Raw genomic sequence first — 20,312 nt, forward strand, 5'->3', positions numbered from 1 at the left:
AGCCACTTAACAGTAGGTCTAGAGATGCTGCGCGATGGAACCGACACACGATTTCGAATCAGAGCTATCCAAACCTCAACGGTAGATAGGCTACCTATTGGTTGGTAACCTGTTTACCCCTCTCTGAAGCCGAGAGGTGGTGGGGTTTCAGTGGCGTTGGGAGACCAAAAGGTCACGAGAAAACTGGTAGTAAATATTCACAAGCATTTATTTCATTCATTATTCTTAAAAGGTCAAACAAGAGCACATATTTTCCTCCCTTTTATTGGTTTACACAGTTCGTTTTTGGATCGTTGTAGTACATTTTACAGTTGCATAGATCAGTAAAAGGGAACATGGATCATGTAGCCTACATCTTATAGTCAAAAACAAAAATAGAAAATCTGCTTTATCGTAAAATATCATAATTTTCATGTAATTTTATAAGACAAAACCTTTTTTTTAATTCCTTCATGCACAATTATTAAACTTGGTATACATTTCTACTAAATCACACCAAACGGAGTATAAGACATAAGTTACAAAAACAGTTAAAAAATAAGCTCTGTTTTCCACAATTTTCCTATTGCTTAGAAATAGTAATCAACATAAAATGCATTGTGATCCCTGTGTGTAAAAAGTATATGAAAGATGTCCAAAATAATTGTACACATCAAATACAAAAAATCAAAAGAAGCAACAACCTGTAGTGAGGTTCAGGACCTCAAGATGTTGCTTAATAAAGATATTGTGGACAGTATTAAGTCTCTTTTATTAAGGCATCGTCTTTGCAATAATAAAATGGCTTATTGTATTGTAATACTTTGGTTAGATTACCTGCTCTGTATTATAGCTATAAATAGAAAAATCTCATCATTTAAATGATTTGGCAAATGCTCCATCGTCATCAGCCCATTTATGACCCTATCAACTGCAATGAGTACTTATAAAAATACTACTACTAAAAATCCCAATTATATTTCCAGAAAATATTATCTAACCTTTAGAGTCTTTAGAGTGTTTGCAAGTCAGAACAACAATTACTGCCAACTGAAGAGCTGTTAAGCGCCACCAGAGAGTCAAAGTATCTTGTGCGACACACCATTGATAAAAATGTTAAAACCCCTCCTCCTGTGGACTGACTCAATGTTTTGTGACAGCCTTTCCTGTTGCACTCCGTCGTGCCAACAGCCACTCAACGGCTTTTTGGGATATTATCAGGTTCAGATATTATAATATGATTATCAGAGCTTGTGTGCTCATTCCACGATGCTACACATCTGACTTCATCCTGCTTCTCTTGAGACAACTATCCACATGGCATTAATGCAAAGCAACACGTTAACTCTGCCGTCATGGGGGAAAACTGTAGTGTAGGGAGTGTGACATTCTATCAGGGTTTGTTGTTTTTGTTATTAGTATTATAAAGTAATCATTTGCATTCAGGAGAAATCCCTGAGAAGAGAAAGCAAGTTACCACCTAGGGGATCCTTATTCATCAATAGAATAGATGACCAAAGTGGTCGAGGAGAACTACTTGGTGTACCTTTTAAAAACCTATAAAATCAGCATTCATAATTTCCACGTTCCTATTAAGTCAATTCATTCGGCAGACGACAAAAAAAACGTAACAGGGCCTCCATGAAATGGATAATTTCTTTAAAAGAACACAAACTACTCCTTAAAAGCAGATCGTAAATGATTATAGCTAAAGAAACAGCGTGCTGAAACTTCAAACCCGGTGTCCCGGAGAGGGGTCCGCGGGGTCAGGGGAAGTCGCTGCCGTCGTAGATCACAGGCTTCTCGATGGTGAGGTGGTAGAGGACCTTCTTGCCGATGAACCTGTTGGGAGAGTAGTCGTGCCGATGAAAGGCCTGTCAATCAGACGCTTGCAACAAGGCACGGCCCCACAACAGAACATCTGCTCCGGTGTTGAGGCCAACACCGATTACTCGGTGTTGCACACCGGCAACACCGTTTTTTTTTTGTTTTGTTTTTCAGTAATAAAAAGAAAATTCAGTAAAAATGAATAATATAATTATAAATAAGAAAATTAAAATGTGTAGAATAGGCCACAGTTCTGCTCTGTGCGGAAGAGAATTGGCGCGCCGAGAATTGGCGCGCTTCCTTACAAGACCGGTAACCATAGCAACGCCGGTAAACAAACCCTGCGAAGCCCAATCCTTACGAGAGCTCCCCGCGCCACGGCCATCCGGAGGCACACAGAGCTTTTGGCCGTGATATTATACATACAATTATATTATACTATTATATATAGAACGCTATAAGACTTTCTATAAGCCGCTGTCACCGAGTGTGAGAGGAGAGTTGACGGAGAAGATGGCGGTAGACCTCGTGCCAAAGTTTAAACCGTTTATACTCGGTTATACCGGTGTTGACACATGTGTATTACTCGGTGTGAAAATGTCCACACCACGGCAACCCTAGTGTGGACTGTGAGTGTGTGTGGACCGTGGGTGGGGCGCAGGGGTCTCACCTTGAGAAGGAGTTGTCGAACACCAGGGTGTAGAGGCCTGGGTTCCTCACCTTCAGCTGCCCCTGGATGGTCTCCCTGTGAGAGTTGCAGCGGGTCAGCGGGATCAGAACCTGGGCAGGGCAAAGCAAGAGCGTTTACAGACACCCCCTCAACAGGGGCCGTCATCCTCAGCAATCCCCCTTCCTCCTGCTACCTAGTGAGTAGCATCGCAACCTGCTGTCGCTACACGCTTCATAAATACAGGGCATTTGGTGAATGCTTCAATCACAAAGTGTCGACAATCCTGCCTACAAATACTTTCTTAGCATGGGTGGTCCATGTTCGGATCGAACCTCTAAGCCTGTCAGTCTTGATGCCATGTCTGTTAATGCCTTGCTCTCAGGCAACACAAAGTGGTCTTTGACCTGTGTGTTGATTCCACTGAATAGGAATTTCAACCTCTGAAAAACGTTCACCATGGTTTGTGTGTGTGCTCTGTAGGGGGCACTCTTGAACCATTTACACATTTCTAGAACATGTGATTCATTCATTCTAAGGTCCGATACTAGTTCCCCTATGAGTCAGTTTATTTGCTTTTACAAAAGGGCATCAAAGTTCCCCTGCCACGTCATTGTTTTTCTCGTTGGTTTCCCCTACACACCCACATGTTTACCTTGGCCTGCTCCACGGGCGTGTCGGGGCCCTCTCGGTACACCACGCTGAAGGAGATGCTCTTGGGATCCGAGGAGAAGACCCAGCCGATGCTGGGCCCGCGGTCGCCCACGGCGATGCTGATCAGGCTGTAGCAGCTCCCCTTGACAAAGAGCTCCCTGGAGCTGTCCCCGAAGTGGGCGATGTCGTCGATGCCGAGGGCCACCGCCGCCCTGGGGAACGCACGCGGTCATGGAACAGACTCAGCGCCACGTCGACCCTACCGTGTGTCTCACTCAACCAGTGGCCATCTTGGGTGCATCTTTTGGTCTTAACGCCACATTCAGTTACCCGCACCAAACTGGCGTGCAAACCAAGATGGTATATAGATGAGGAATAGGAATAAGGCCGTTGGTTGTTGTTTTTTATGTGCGTGTGCGTGACAGATGAGTCAGACAGATGAGACAGATGGAAAACCAACAGCACGTGTGCGTGACAGACTCACGTGACTTCTCCCGATCTGAGGAGGTTGATCTCGGAGTCCTGAACCGTGGCCACGCGGTCTTCAGGGTCGTCTGGGGTCATGTCCCCGGTGCCACTAGGAAGAGAGTCACAATGTCATCATCAGCGACCCGCACGTTCTCTGTGTGACTGTTATGGAATAACATCCACATTTTTCGGGAGAAAGAAATAATCATAATTGTTTTTTGCTCTCAGTTTCGACAAACAAATTTCCAGAAGCAAATGATAAAGAAGAGCGTCGCAACAGACGCTGAAACATTTTCAATCGTCAAAACTGAAACAAAGAGAGCGGAGCTCTGATTGTTTTAGTTTCTGAATAAACTATCATCCTTTGACTGCCAAATTCATGTCCAGCCACTCCGTTGCTGGACATTCGGTCAGGTCTTCTCATTCGTTGTTGGTTGACCCTGATCCCTGGCCAGGGGCCAAAGACTGACATATTTTGGATTGAATGCTGTCTCATAATAGAACAATGAACAGGACTGTATGTGTCACATTTCATAAATGTGTGATGAAGGATTAATCTTTGGCGTCAACCACATGATGAATGCCCCGATTCCTCCGAAGTCTCTCATGGAAAACCAGTTCCAGGGCGATAACCTTATTGTTGTCATCATTAAAAAATGTCTTATCACTGTCATGTGTCTGATTGCATCGGGGGAATTCGTTTTTTATTTACTGTCAACGCAGACATTGCAGCATGTGATTTATGGTTTCCCAAAGCACAGTTCAAATGAGGAACAAGGAACACACACACACGTCTGTGTGAGTTCCTTGTGTGTGTGTGTGTGTGTGTGTGTGTGTGTGTGTGTGTGTGTGTGTGTGTGTGTGTGTGTGTGTGTGTGTGTGTGTGTGTGTGTGTGTGTGTGTGAATTTATGTGAGCCTCTACAAAAAAGTATGCAAATTTCAGTCCGTCCACATAGCATTCTGACTGAGATAACCATGCCCGTATCTATCTAGAGTTTCGCTATGAATCAAGCCACGGTCTCCATGAAGCATACTGACATGTCCACCGGCCCTGGGGGTCTCCTGTCCTGGTCGCTCTCCGGGGAGCCTCCGGTGGTCTGGGAGACCGTGTCGCTGTCGTAGACCCCGTTCACCTCCTCCTCCGTGATGATGTCGAACGCCCCCTCCTCCGGTCGGGAAGCCGGCTCCGACACTACACATTAGGTGAAGAGTGAGGGGACTGAGTGAAACATTGTTCTCCTGAGAGAGAAAACATATGCAAACATATGCAATGTAAGCATGTTATACCCTTATTCTACTGGTCAGGAGGTAGATGGACGCAGCCTTTGGAAGAAGCCTTTTTTTGGAGAAGTGCTATACACTGATACTCTTTACAGCACAGTCAGTTACAATAAGGGAATTGAACGACATTGGATTGTTTTGCCATTTCCCCTTTCTTTCGAAAACAAGAGCACAACTGGAACATCAATTATAGCAGAAAGAGGAATTGGAATTAAGAATTTCTCCCCCTTTCTGTAGCAACGTTCCTCCATACAGCGTCTCAGTTGTTTTCCTCGGTTTGTGATTAGAAAAGCGGTTGACGGTGGGTTGTGTTTAGGAAATGTGTTTTGGGTGTAGGGGATTCGAAATGACTGTACATCAGCTTTAGAGGAACATTAAAAAAAAAAAAACAGAGGAATAAAACTGAGGAAAGTGAAACGGATACACAAACAAGGAACACATCCTGGAGTGGAGCGGTCATAAATCACAGCTAAAGCTAATGTTGTTGCTTGCTCGGGTACGGGAATGATTGGCATATAGTGTTAACAGTTTAAAATAGTGACTATTCTAGTATATAGTGTATAAAGTATAAACAATAGTGATTCTAATATGAATATAGTGAATATAACAGTGAAAGGTATATTAATATATATTAGGGAATATAACATTGAATAGTGGATGGCATATAAAAATATAAATATGTGAAATAAATAAAGACATAAAAAAAAATTGCATGCACAGTAGAGAATAGTGAAAAGTGAAGACACAGTACACGCGGGCGAACAGTGTGTGTGGTATACACAGCACACACGGGTGAACGGTGCGTTGCGTGCACACAGCGTGCCCAGTCACCTGTCACCCTGGGGGTGGGTTTGTACGGGGCGGGCTGCGGGTGCGACTCCGGCCCGGCCCCGGCGTCGGGTGGTGTCTGGGCCTCGGCCGGGCCCAGCTCTGCCCGGGTGAAGCGCTCCACCACGTCCCCGTGCTGGCTGTAGCATTCCCTGCAGCAGCGCTCCTTCTTCCCGCTGTGCTTGGTCGTCACGAAGTTGTTGCTGCAGTAGTAGCAGAAGATGCGGCCGCACAACCTGCAGAACGAGTTCACCGTTGAGGCTTGCGGTGGTTTGGCACAGCGCCCCACATTGATACACTGCGTCAGACTCAGTATATATTGATACACTGAGTCAGACTCAGTGCGGACTTTGTTACTTAAAGATCAACTCTGCTCGCGGTGGTTTGGCACAGCGCCCTATATTGATACACTGAGTCAGACTCAGTGCGGACTTTGTTACTTAATGATCAACTCTGCACCGTGGGACAGATTAGGTCTGGTAAAGGAGTTAGATAAGGCTCCTACGAAGGCTATTAGGGAACAAATCTCTGTCTCCGTTTCTGTTTATCATGACCTTTACGGTCAATCGGAGCAGCAACATTTCCTGAAAAATAGTACATACTGTATGTGCTAAACCGTCTCAACGATTTGCCTAGCATGGGTTCATTTAACTTTATGTATTGAGCTTGAAACAGCTCGATGCTCAATACTAGCCAAGACCTTTATGCAATTTATCTTTCAAAAGGACAACAATTTAACTGTACATTTATCCCATCTACCCTGAACACCACATCCCGGCTACCCTGAACAACAGATCTTTCTGATGCGAGTAGCGTTGTTCAGGGTAGCCGGGGCGCGCTGGTACAACCTAACCTACACTCAGAATCTCTCGCCGATCTCTGCAGAGCAGCAGCGACACAAGCGACTCCAGCATTGACTCCGCACACGGTTGCCCAGAGCATCGGGTGGCTTCTACCAAAGTGACCCCTGGGGGGACCCCGCCCGGTGCCCACCTGCAGTGGTGTCTGCGCAGGTACCAGGTGAAGTGGCCCCGGCAGTCCAGACAGTTGGTGGCCTCTTTGTCCACCAGCCACCAGCGCTCCTCCGCCCGCAGCTTCTGCTCAAACTCCAGCGCGTCAGACTTCTGCCACAGAGCGTCCTTGTCCCTGCACCAAAGAAGAGGGCAGAGGAACCTGTTTATGATATGGTTTTAAGTAAGGCAAAACCCTTTTGGTTGATCTAAAAGAAAATATATCTTTTTTTTTTTTTTTATATATATATATACAAATATATATATATGTATATATTAGTAGTGCTAGTCTAGATGCCATAAGACTAAACCCAAAATGCTTTAATTATGTGTTTTATAACTTTCCTCATAAGTTGAATTGGGTAAAATATTCGGTTCTACCACAAACCTATTGTTCTCTCTCTCTCTCTCTCTCTCTCTCTCTCTCTCTCTCTCTCTCTCTCTCTCTCTCTCTCTCTCTCTCTCTCTCTCTCTCTCTCTCTCTCTCTCTCTCTCTCTCTCTCTCTCTCTCTCTCTCTCTCTCTCTCTCTCTCTCTCTCTCTCTCTCTCTCTCTCTCTCTCTCTCTCTCTCTCTCTCTCTCTCTCTCTCTCTCTCTTTGAAGCCTGTCTTTTCTAACGACCCTCTCCTCCCTACCACTTTGTCAAGTGGAGCTCCCAGCAGTGCCAGGGCATTTTAAAAGAACACCAGACATCCCTCTCCCTATGAGCAATCAAGAGGCGAATAAAGGCCTGCAGGTCTGCCGGGCCTGCCACACCAAACCAATCAGCAACCTTTGAAGGGGATATACAAAACAAATGATCGGCACCCATGTGGTTTAATTGTTCTGATCAGATTCAAGATTATTCAAGAAGGATAATTGGATTGCATGATGTTTGAAAAGGCTTCGCCATCCGTTAGCGATGAGTGATTGTGAAACGTTAGGGAATATCCCCAGAGACTGCAGCTGCCTCACTTTAAGTCAATTATTATTCCTGACTGTCTATGGCAGCTCTTTTGCGATTGGTTTGGGGAAGCCATCTCACCTTGCTCTCTTTACAAATCTCAGACGTGATCTACAGTCTTATCTATAGGACTATATTTGCTGGTTTCATCCCGCACCTCAGGAGTTCGATGAGGCGCTCCTCTAGGGTGGTCTTGGTTCCGCTGAGGTCCTCAATCTCAGCGGTCATCTTCTGGTGATCGCTCTGCTTCTCAGCCTCCGTCTTCTCCAGCCGCTCCCTTAGCTCCTCCGAGACGGTGCGCAAGGCCGTGAGCGCCTCCTCAGTGCTGCCGTGGGAGACGCGGGAGGGTTAGGGAACTGCCGGTGACAATCGGGGTGTGTGGTCGACGGACGGGTGAACACCCACCTGCTCACCGCCTCCTTCAGCTGCTGCATCTCGCACTCGTTGTGGCGCATGGTGGCCTCACACTTGGTGATGTGGGAATCCTTCTCCACCATGAGGTGAGCATGTTTCTCGTTCACAGCCTTCGTTGAAAGAAAAACACATTGAAGCATTTCAGACGGAATTTAATTAGGGGTTGTTGTAGATAAGTATCGTGGAATACACTGACCTCTAGTTCAGACACTTGTCCCTGCAGCCTGGACACTGTCTCCGACTCTGAGTGTAACTGGGCTTTGACAGTAGTCAGCTGTTCATTCACACTCTGAATGAAAAGACCCCAAAAACTCACAGTCACAACCGATGCACAATGGATCCATGTAAACCGGACCGGGAAGCTGACCCGCATGCATGTTTGTATCGCAGCTCAGCCTCACTCACCTTCAGTTGATTCTGGTGACTCATGCTCTCAGAGCTGATCTGGAACCTGACGGCGTCCATCTCCTCTCGGCTGGCGTGCTGAAGCGTCTGCACGTGACCCTCGGCCTTCCCCAGCTGCTGCTGGAGCTCGACGACGGCCCGCGGCAGGCTCTCCACCTGGCTCAGCCTTTCCCTCAGGCTCGCGTTCTCCTGGCGCAGGGCAGCCAGGCAGGCCTCCAGCCTCTCCACCTCTCTGGTGGCTCCGTCCTGCAGCTCTTCGATCTTGACCGCCTCCTTGGTCCAGCGCTCCCTGGCCTCCTCCTTCTCGGCGGTCAGCCTACAGATGGTCATCCCCAGCTCCGCCATCTCGGTGTTGGCCCTGTAGACGCCTTCCCGTGTCTCGCCGCTCTCCAGGCCCAGCCTCGCGTTCTCCGCCTTGAGCGTGGCGAGCTCTTGTGCGTGGCCAGCGGCCTGGCGGACCTGCTCTTCGATCAGCACCTCTTCCTTCTGTTTGCAGCCGAGCAGCTCAGCCACGTGGCTCTGATTTAGGGCCTCCGTGTGAGCTTGGAGCTGCTCAGTGAGGCTCATGAACTCGCCTCTTTGGCCCTCCGTCACCTCCAGTTTGGTTTGACACTTGAGGTTCTCTTCTCCGGCCCGCTGCAGCTGTACCCTCAGATCGAGGACCTCTGATTGGAGCCTGGCCACGTCTTTCATGTTCACTTCAAGCTGGCCCTCGGCCAACACCAGTTTCTCCACCACGCCCTGGTTCTCCCTGGCATGCCGGCTGGATCTTTCCAGCTGGGATTCCTCCACCGCCAGTTTCTCTGTGCTGAGTCTCTCGATCACTTCACTTTGTCTCGCTAGGGCTGCTTCTGCTTTTGCTTTCGCTTTCTTCAGCTCCTTCTCCCTGTTCTCCTTCGTTTTCACTTTGGCGTGGAGCTCTTTAAGTTCACTCTCCTTACTCTCCAGCTGGGCCTCCTTGGCCCTCCCCTGCTCTTGGAGAGCGGCTTCGTTCTTGCGTGACGTTCCGAGGCTCTTCTCCAACTCTCCCATCTGCCCACTGAATGACTTCAGCTCTGCCTGCATGGAGCTGAGGGCTGCGCTCACAGTGGCCCGGTCCTCTCGGAGAGCTTGGTTCTCCTGCTCCAGGCGCTTGGAGGTCGTCTCAGAGAGCTGCGCCGCCATGGCAGCCCGCTGCAGACTCTCGTCCAGCGAGCGATTTTCCTGACGCAACCTCTTCTCTTTATCGTCCACACTCACCTTGGCGTCATCCAGCTGGCTTCTGAGTTGTTTATCGGAGGCCCTTAAAGAAGCCAACTCGGCCTCCAGTGCCCCCCTGTTTGCCACCATTTCCTTTTTGAACTCCTCGTTCCTCTTCACTGTGGACAGGAGGTTCTCGTTGATCTCCATGAGATTAGTGCACTGTGTCTTGTAGTCTTCCGTCTTCTTGGAATGCTCCTTCACACTTGTCTCCAGTTCAGAGTTGCCTGTGGTTAGGCTGTCTCTCTCCAGGGTTAGGCTGTCCTTCTCGGATTCCAGCCGTTGAAGAGTTTTGCTGCTGGAAGTCAGTTCTGCCTCTTTAATCATTAGCAGTTCCTTTATTGCATCGACCTCTCCTTCCAAAGACTCCTTTAGGACAATTGTGCTCTGCTCATCAGCTCTTGCTTTTTCTTTGACTTCCACTACCTGCCTATCTTTCTCCTCAAACAATCTTTGGAGATCTTCAAGTTTTCTTTGCAAGTTGCAGGCCTCGTTATCTTTCATGGCTAACTTTTCTGCCAAGTTTTCTTTGGTATTGCACTCTTCCAGCACGCTTGCCTTTAATTGAGCTGTCTCCTCAGACGTAGTTGTGACTAACTCTCCGAGTTGAACCTCTCTGTCTTTCAGGGCTACATCTTTGACTTTTAGCTCCTCTTCTAATCTTTCTACCTGCCTTTTCTTGTCCTCCATATCAGAGACAGCCTCCATCTTCCCGCTCTCAGCCTCTTTTAATCTGTCCAGCAGTTCGTGTATCTTTTGCGCCGAATCAAAGTGACTGGACGCCTGCTGGCCCTTCTCATTAAGCACGCCATCCAACTTGGCCAGAAGCTCCATGCTCTTTCCCTCTGCAGCTGCTAATTTATCCAGGAGGAGGCGTTGCTCGGTTTCTCTGGCTCGCTCCACACTCCTGAGTACCTCCAGCTCTCTGGAAAGGGTCTCCTCTCTACCCTCCAGAGCCTTGAGTGCTGCCTGCAGGTTCTGGTGGTCCTCCTGTGCCCCTAGAGACACATCGAGCTGCCTCTGGAGCTCCGCCACAACCCCCCTGAGCTCCCCAGCCTCTTCCCCTAGCTGCTGCACTCTGCTCAAGAGCCCTTGCTGCCTCAGCTCCGACTGGTCCAGCTCCAGGCGAAGGTGCTCCACTGCACTCACGTCTTCGCCGCAAGAAGCCAGAGACTCATCCAGCTCACTCAGCAGGCTCTGGCCATAATCAGGGCTCAAGGGGAGCTCGTGTGCTTGCTGAATGGTGGCGAGATGCATCGGATGGGGGAAGGAAATATACACACCGGAGTGAGAGAACGAGAAATACACATAGGAGAAAAGTGCTTGATCAGTAAAATCATAAGAATAACAATAGCGGGTTGCTGAAAGCATGGAACAGACAATAGGAATCAATTCAAGAACACACACGCGTATGTTTCTCTTAACTTGATCGTTATTTTGTTTCGTACATACAACTCATACGAGTGTGGCAAGTAAGACAACACATGGGCGGTCATGAGAATCTAAAGTAGCATGAACCATGCTCCAAAACCGGAATATTAGGAGCTGTTCAGCACCATTAATGCAGAAGCAACATTCCATCAAAATGGCACCTGGCCAAGAACAACGAGTGTAGAGCTCTAAGTCCTACCTTCGGAAATCGATAAAGAACTGCATCAGTATTGGCATCGCCGACTAAGCGTGGGCGATGTAACCTAGTTTAAATCTGTGCATACAAGTGCTTCCTCCATGAGATCCGATGTGGGTTACCTGTGAGTAGGTGCTGGCCAGACTGTTAATGCTGGAGCTTCGGCTTGGCGGCTTCCACATGTGGCCTGGTGAGTTTGGACTGCCGAGTGTCCTCCTAATTAGATGGTCACAGAAACAAGTGGTTTTAAACAGACGCCGTGTGCACACTCAGGTAAAACTTTATAATAAGTTGCCATAATAAATAGCAAACTAGTCATTACCTAACCGTTTGCTATTTTTTGTTAATTGTTACTAAAATATCTAATTGGCAGAAGTTAATTGTTTTTTCATCATTAATCAAATATTGATTGATTAGTTGTTTGTCTAACCCTAACACACGGCCCTAACCCTAACACACGGCTCTAACCCTAACCCTAATCATAACACAGGGCCCTAACGCTAACACACGACCCTAACCCTAACCGTAACACACGACACTAACCCTAACCCAAACCAGCAACACTCTGTGGTCAGTGAAAAAAAAATATTAACTTTGTTAACAAATATTAACAAAGGGTTAGGTAATGACTAGTTTGCTATTTATTATGGCACCTTATTATAAAGTGTTACCAACAATCATGATTATAATAGTATAATAGAAGTTTCGACAAGAAGTGTTTGGAATTTGTTACATGGTGTTGAGAGTGTAGTACACATTAAGTGTTTATTAGAAACCAAACCTTGCAAAGGTGGGCCATGATGCATCGAGGTCATGACCCCTCGATGCCACGTCAAACTGGACTTCATTGAGCTCGTACAGGTGGCTGATGATATCGACACTAAGGTGAGGCTTTACAAGAGGACTGCGGGCATAGTACCAGTCACTATGGAGGAAATGAAAGACAGACATTGGCCAAGGCAAGCTGGACAGAACATGAATATACGCCCGTGAATTGTGTGAAGTGTATATTCATCTCAGAAAATTAGCTCCACTAACTGTATAACACTGTCACGTAATTATAGTACTGACTTGTCTGAGGAGCAGAAAGGGGAATTTATGTAAAACACCAGAGCAGAAGACAATCTATGTATATCGAAAGTATAAAAAGGGAAATTACCTTTCCCAGAAACACAAGTAAGATTATTTATATTATTTTAAAATTTCGGTCATTGGTAATTTAGTTATTCAGTTAGTTTCATCTCTTACAGTGTCCCCATGAACGTACAAAGCATTAAGCCCTATTTCATTAAAGGAATACTTTCTGAGCATGGCATAACTTCATGGTCTACCTGGTGGTCCTCTGGTTCATTAAGCACTGTTGCAGCGTGTCGGCCAGGCGTTGATGTACAAGAGAGTAGCGGATAAAGGCTCTTCCCTTACCCAGAGATGTCTTCAGCTGTCAGGAGAACAGTCAGGATAACAGTTTTTTATCCATTTATCGAAAACACTAATTTCTATGTGTTTCTTGGAATATCATATTGAAAAAAGATTTTAAAGATTTCATTTGTTAACAGTTTGCCCTGGGCACATCATATCTTCTGACGAAAATGTGGACTTAAAAGCTTAAGCTGAGGACATTCCCTGAAAAATATATCAAAGTGGCCCATACCTTTCAAGAACATCGACTGTAATAGCAGAAAATATGATTGAAATAGTGATGGTGGAATGGCAGTACATTATAAACAGAAAAACAAAATAAACAGTGATGCGTCTTTGTGAACAAGAAAACAAACAATCAGATGGACAACATCAACTAAATACCTCAGAGATGGATTTGACAAAGCGGATGCCATCATTAGCTCCTTTGATCTTAGCGAGACAGTCGATGAAGAAGTCCCAGTAGTCCTTTCTGGTGCCCAGTAACGTAGTCTTCTCTTTCTGATCAAACTGAAGGGCAGACATTCAGGGGAAGCTCATACATCAAACATTCTTTCAGACACAAATCAAAATTTTTATTTTTTTTTTAATGGTGTCTGATTAAATATTGCACAGGAGTCCGTTATGTACGACGCATAAATCTAACCTGCAACAAATATTCTAGTTTGTAGGAGAATTTGTGCAGGTTGGTACTGTCGTCTGTGATTGGCTCTCCAGTTTCTCGGTACTCCTTGGCAAGCTCTGCCACAGCCTCTGTTTTTTAGGAAACACAAGGACAAAACATGAATTCTGAAAGCCAAGGTACTCAGGAGTGTGGACTTATCAACCAAATTGATAGTTGAATAGGCTTACAGTTACATTGAGGGCATTTAGCAAACACTTATATCAAGAGCCACTTAAAAAAGGTTAGTAGTTAAGAAAAAAACTAAGAAAAGGTTTAATGCATTAACTCATGGCTAATGACATGTCAGAAATGAAAGGAATTTTTGTAAACCACTAACTTTGCAGTGTTTGCAGTGCAAATGTTAATTTAATAAGATTTGTATAATGTCCAGATCATTTTGTTTCTAAAAGCCTGGATCATACATCTATTGAATTATTTTATTATTTATCCCTGGTATTTTCCGTTCTCCTTTCTTCTATATTTTAATGATTGTCCTATTGATGTTTTAACATCTCTCCCTTTGCAAAGCACTATGAATAGCCAGCCTTGTGTTTAAATGGTGCTTCATAAATAAACTTGCCTTGCCTTACTACATATAGTTCAATCAACACAAAGATAGCCACACATATCACATTATCAGAAGGATTTACAGAAAACCTACGCATGAGTCACTTGCCTCTTATCCAACGTAAAAGCTGGAAGGACACATAGCCTGGGCGCGTCCTAAAGGTCAACCTTGAGTCTTGTTGCATCGCTAAAGAATCTATCTGGCCACAAGCTGGCAAGCTCAAGGCTGCTTGGGAGTCAGATCCAGCTATCAGGAAGCCCAGGCAGGCAGGTCAAGCAGAGTGCTAATTCTCTGTAGAGCACGGCTAACATCGTTGTAGCCCCATGGCAAACCTCTACGACTCTTGACAATCATTCCCCTCTGTCACATCATGGCTGCAGCAGACTACAATCTACCACCAGCCCACCCCATTCACTCTCACTCTACGCATTGTTGTATGCATCACGCACACACACACACACACACACACACACCACACACACACACACACACACACACACAACACACACACACACACACACACACACACACACACACACACACACACACACACACACACACACAGGTCAAAGCTGGCGTACCATGCAGATCTCTGATAATCCTCTGTAGCTGATTCTCCCCGACCACCGCCCCGGCAGCCATGGCCTCACCGCTGTATCCGCGGCAACAGGGGGTCACAGGGTCACTGGACACTGTGCTGAATCAGAGAATCAAAGGGGGGGACAGGGACAAAGGAGTGGTATGAATGGTCAAACTGTATATCCTGCGTACTTGTTGGCCACAAAATGAGTGCGCTTTCTGAGCATGCACCCTTGGGTGACTCTGATTAGCGGTTCTAACCATGCTCTACACAGCATTTTGTGTCATGGCAATACAATATTGTGTTCATTCACCTTGGTTGTTTAAAAAAAAAAAGAAGGAAGTTAGGATATAGGTGGTGCAGCTGAAAGGTATGGCGATATAGCATTAGATAACTAAATATAATGTTCGGTTATGATCTTCTTCAGTTTACATGGAGAACTGAGGGTTATGAGGCAGCAATGAATCCTTAAGGATTATGATACTTTGTCATAAACTAGCCGACGTAGTACATGCTTGGTCATCATTATTTAAAATCAAGGCTCCTCACTTAACCTTGTAGTCTCTTTTTGTTTAAGAAAACCATGTTTTTATACTACTTCTCTGAACTACTCACGTATTTCATTGATTATTTGTAGGTAATATGGCCAACAGTGTTCCCTTTCTGGCTTTACAAACTCATTTTGTAGATTTGGAAGTAGGGCCACTTGAGGCCTTTATATACGATCTAACACTGAGGGAAACATTTTCTTTAACAAACTTTAAAAGCTCTCCTATCACATTGTTCTCTATGGACGATGCTTTTTGGGTACATAGGGATAGCCTTTATTACCACTTCTTGAGAATAGTGAGGTAGGCTACTAGTTAAAGGCTCCGCAAAGGAAAGATTAGTGTAGGGGTTACTCTGGAATACACGGTTAACTAACGATAAAGACATTTTTTCTAGAGTGGTCGTAGCATTGAATCAATAGCATTGTCAAATCATAACCTTTCAGCATTCGGAAGTAAAACAAAACATAGCAAAACGTCTTACAACATTAGCGCTACATACTTATCAAAGTTAGACCAACATGACAGGCTTGAATTGGGTTATTTGTTAGATACAGAGGCTACTAATTCAAGTTAATTTGGTTACAATATAAAGTTAAACAACAACTTTGACATACTTTTAAGAACGACTCATCCATAACAACCCATATATTATGCTCATATTAACGTGCTGTTTATTTGTCTCAGAAATGTACTGATTGACATTATGCCATCCACTAAGGAAGCGCAACTTCATTTGACTTCCAATCGTATTGAGGTTGGGAGGCGGGACGACTGATGTAGGGGGGCATAGTGTGGTTGTAGATGCACGGTAAACACTAGAGTCACGTGACTTTACTTCTTAAAAAGGGGGTCAGAAACATGTAACATGAAATATATTTTTGAAACATAGTTCTTTAGTTCTATTGGGTTTCATAGAACATAAGAATCCAAAATAATATAATATAAGTAATAAATAATACAAAACGAAAATACAAAGCATTACTAGTAGGCCTTCTACAACTCCTGCTAATACTATACTAATATTAATTTGAATAAACAAAATATTGTTATTGTTAATGATGGTGATGATTATAATAACTGAAATAAAAAATAATACATATATTATAATAATAATGAAAGAAAAACATAATAAATGAATAGTAACATTACAAACCAAAGCTCATGCTAGGCTAAGTAAAGTTACCCATACTGACTTACATGTTAAAGTCAACTAGTTAACACTACAGTCAAACACTGCCTGCTTCATGAATGCATTCCACAATCACATACAGTGGTCTTGCTGTCAAATGTTTTAATGGATGCTTACTGTCTGAGTATTTATTTATCTATTGGTTTATTTCCTGGACATTGCACACTAATCAACAGTCAAACTGTAAGTGAGCCAGAGTTAGCCTAAGAGGCTAGTTTATATCCGTTGTCCCCAGCCAGATATTCAAAAGGCAGCCTAAAATTACAGAAATAGAATGTATGCATAAAACAAAGATTAAAAAAACAATAAAGATGACTCCGAAGATATAGTAACGCATGGTAAGAACGAGTCGACAATTGCAAACAGACAATAAAATATGCAGACAATAAAACGCAGCGTACATAAAACATCATAGGAAAGTGCAAACTGCAATAGATTAGAGCAGAACACATACAATAAAAGCCCATATACAGCAGCATAAAGCACAAACATGCAGCATAAACATATAAAGCAGCATAAAGCACAAACATGCAGCACCAACACATTAATGTAAAAGAGTAGAAGTGATTGCGATTGTGCTCATGCATGTCAAATCTCTATGTTAACCCATGAGTTTTATAGGGATTTGTTTGCACATGGCTCATATCATAAGCTATAATGTGTATAATGTTATTATGTCTGTTTTAAATCTGTTAAATTAATAAATTGACAAGTTGATTCAATGAGTAGTTCACTGCTCTACATATGAAATAACTATAATGTCTAAGACGTAAATTATTAACGCTGTATTATCTATTGAGAATTCGGAGAAGGAGGAAATGCATGGAGGTTAATGGGCAACTGGGAAGGAGGACAAGGGAGGTGTCTATTTTCTAGGCCCGATGCATAGGATGTTGTGCAGTTTGGCCAATGCATATAGGAGGAATTCAAACATTTTGGGAATATAATCTGAAGCCCGATTCCAGAACAGTTTTTTTTAACTTGTTTAACAGTGATAATAAAGTCTTAATGTTTCAAACTTCAGCTTTCTCTGACTCTCTTAGTTTTTTTTAAGTGTTTTCCCACCACAATAGCCCCTTGTTCTCCATTCGTTGAGATGCTCATCTCAGGAATCAGGATAGAGTCCTATCTAACTCCATAGGAAATAGTTGTAAAGTTTGAACAATTCTGTCTATTAAAAAAGGAACCAAGAATCACCATCTGTTGTCATGAAAGTAAGACCACTTCCTTTAAAGGTGTGCTGCAGCACAGAGAGGAGTCTTCAGGTATGTGAGGTATGTTCTGTGTATTGAAAAAGGAACCAAGAATCCCCATCTGTTGTCATGAAAGTAATATACCACTTCCTTTAAAGGTGTTATGCAGCACAGAGGAGGCTTCAGGTATGTAACCATTACTCCATGTCAACATTTTGATTTAAAACGGCATCATTGTTTTATTATCCAAGCAAAAACAATTCTTTCTTTCCAGAAACAACCATGAATGCCTCTGATTACAACATAGCAGATGGCGATGATTATGAAGATGAGGTTTGTGAGAAAGGAGAGTTGGTCAAATTTGGATCAATAGCAGTTCCTGTCTTTTTTTCTGTTGTGATCATACTGAGTCTCATTGGCAACATTCTAGTTATGGTCATTTTGGCCTTGTATGAAAACCTCAAGACTCTTAACAACATCTTGATACTCAATCTTGCAATCTCTGACCTATTATTCACTGCCGGACTGCCGTTCTGGGCAATCTACCACATCTGGGGTTGGTTCCTGGCAGACATGCTCTGCAACATTGTGAGCTTCATCTTCTACACTGGATTTTACAGCAGTGTTCTATTGCTGACCGTTATAACCCTCCACCGGTATCGGGCCGTGGTCCACCCTTTGTCCAAGCAAGGCAGTCAGAAAGCCGGCTATGCGGTTGCTGTATCGATAACTGTGTGGTTGGTCAGCATAGGGGCAGCCATGCCTTCGATGCTCTTCAGCACTGTCGTCCCTCTCCCCCACAGAAACGGGACAACAAATGCCTGCCAATACAAAGACGCAGCATGGACCAATGTGAGGAACTATCAACAGAATTGATCTTTTCGCGCTTTTCACCAGTCTGAGTTTCGATCTGTAAGGATAGTGAGGACGATCAGGAGAACAAGGTCCAACAGGAAAAACAGGACTTTGAAATTGATTTTTGGTATTGTGGCTGTGTTCTTCCTTGGTTGGATACCATACAATGTCGTCATTTTTCTGAGAAGGTTATCTCATCACTTGGTTCCACCATTCGATGATTGCGATGTGAGCACTAGGCTTGATTATGCATTCTTTGTGTGCCGACTTATTGCGTACTCCCATTGTTGTCTCAACCCAGTGTTTTACGCATTTGTCGGCGTAAAGTTTAGGACGCATCTAAAATCCCTCTTGTATCGTAAGTCCTGTGACAAAAGTAAGGTAGAAGAGGCATCCAATCCATTCATTTAATTAGATAAATGGACATAAGCTGCTTTTTAAATACTGTTGGATAAATGTTGATTTCAATCTCACTGATTAATATTAATTTATGAAAACTAATACTGTTCGAGAAAATAATGAAACTTTAATGAAACTAAATACGCATCAGTCATACAATTACGATAAATCAAAATGCATTGTTCATTGTAGATTTTCCTTGAATTTGATACAGGCATTTGCTTTTGTTTCCAATGATAATATTTACAATTTCTCATGGCTATATTGTGTTATACATTTGCAATTCATGTTGCCTGCATTTTGAAGATTAATTGGATTGTAAGAGGGGTTTAATCTAATAATAAACACGTCATATATTTTCGATCATTAGCTGAGTGCTGCATGCAGCGCTCAACTATTGTTCTTCAAAAGTTTTATACTTTCTTTCTTTCTTTATTATTCTCTACAAACTTTGGGACCTATTTCCTTCCTCAATTTGTCACCTAGAGACTTTTTAAGATATTCTACTTTTAAAATATTATATATTTTTTAACATGGGAGTCAATGGGAGTACTTCAAACTGTTTAAGACTTAACAAAATCAATTTTCAACCGTTTATCTTCGTTCAAACCATTTAACAAATCCAAACACTAAAATATAAAATCGAATCTTCAATGATATCCAAACGGAACTTCGATATCATTTATACTTTATTCAGAATCACAGTTTTAGTTTCATACCGGCTTCGTTTTCAGTTGGTCTCAGGGTTAGATTTACGTTGATGCTGGAGCGTGAGGGCGTTCAGCAGTGTTGCCAGATTGGGCGGTTTTTCCCGCCAGATTGGGCTACCTTTGAAAGACGTTCAGGCAGTGTTGGCAGATTGGGCGGTTTTCCCCTCTATGGTTTTCCCCGCTTTATTTGACTATTTTTAATCACGCACCTGCTCACTATTCTCTTAAAGACACACACACACACACACACACACACACACACACACACACACACACACACACACACACACACACACACACACACACACACACACACACACACACACACACACACACACCAGCTGTGCAGGGCAATACATTTGACCTTTCAGATTCTTCAGTTCAATTCATTTGACATTTCTGCATTTTTAGCAATGCCTTGCGCATTTCCTTCAGCTGTCACTTTATTTATTTCCAGCCATTTACAATTTCTTAAATAGTGTGCATGTTTACATTGTTTACTCCATTTAGACTTTTGGACTTTTGTTCAAATCCCTTCACTTGATTTTAAAGCATTTAACGTTTCTTACGGCTTAATCTATGTTGCTAATAAATCATAATAGTTTATAAGTAATCAGGATTACTTATAATTTATATTTTTTAACATGTTATAGATAAGATACAACACATACAGTAATAGTACTAATATCCATATTTAACCATACAGACATTTTTCTTATTATTTTTGTGAATTTCTAATTGGGCGGGCCAGCTGTCAATCAGGGTGGGCCCGTCCAGGCCCACCCACAGCTACGTGCCTGCTATGTGCTATCTTGGTTCATATCGTACCCGAAGAATCGCAC

At 43.7% G+C, this 20,312-nt stretch overlaps 2 protein-coding genes across 3 annotated transcripts; one reads left to right on the forward strand and one right to left on the reverse strand.

The window, feature by feature from the left end:
- Positions 1-199: 199 nt before the first annotated feature.
- Positions 200-15,813, reverse strand: fyco1a (FYVE and coiled-coil domain autophagy adaptor 1a). 2 transcript variants are annotated; one of them, XM_056603612.1, is made up of 18 exons: positions 15,739-15,813; positions 14,575-14,690; positions 13,408-13,514; positions 13,146-13,271; positions 12,674-12,780; positions 12,124-12,267; positions 11,465-11,558; positions 8,477-10,951; positions 8,268-8,360; positions 8,063-8,181; positions 7,815-7,982; positions 6,699-6,851; positions 5,709-5,941; positions 4,635-4,788; positions 3,612-3,704; positions 3,129-3,339; positions 2,477-2,586; positions 200-1,821 (listed from the first exon to the last, which is right to left on the reverse strand). In XM_056603612.1, the coding sequence occupies exons 2-18, from the start codon at positions 14,633-14,635 to the stop codon at positions 1,746-1,748; spliced, it is 4,524 nt and encodes a 1,507-aa protein (XP_056459587.1). In that variant the 5' UTR covers positions 14,636-14,690; positions 15,739-15,813; the 3' UTR covers positions 200-1,745. The 2 variants fall into 2 exon arrangements, with proteins under 2 accessions (XP_056459587.1, XP_056459588.1); XM_056603613.1 differs by lacking the exon at positions 15,739-15,813 and adding an exon at positions 15,624-15,732.
- Positions 15,814-17,594: 1,781 nt separating this feature from the next.
- On the forward strand, positions 17,595-19,959 carry xcr1a.1 (chemokine (C motif) receptor 1a, duplicate 1). The gene is given in 2 exon segments (XM_056603956.1): positions 17,595-17,692; positions 17,781-19,959. A coding segment is annotated over 1 exon segment (984 nt). The 5' UTR covers positions 17,595-17,692; positions 17,781-17,788; the 3' UTR covers positions 18,773-19,959.
- The last annotated feature ends 353 nt before the right edge of the window (positions 19,960-20,312 follow it).

This window comes from Gadus chalcogrammus, chromosome 12, assembly GCF_026213295.1.
Source record: "Gadus chalcogrammus isolate NIFS_2021 chromosome 12, NIFS_Gcha_1.0, whole genome shotgun sequence".
Lineage (NCBI taxonomy): Eukaryota > Metazoa > Chordata > Actinopteri > Gadiformes > Gadidae > Gadus > Gadus chalcogrammus.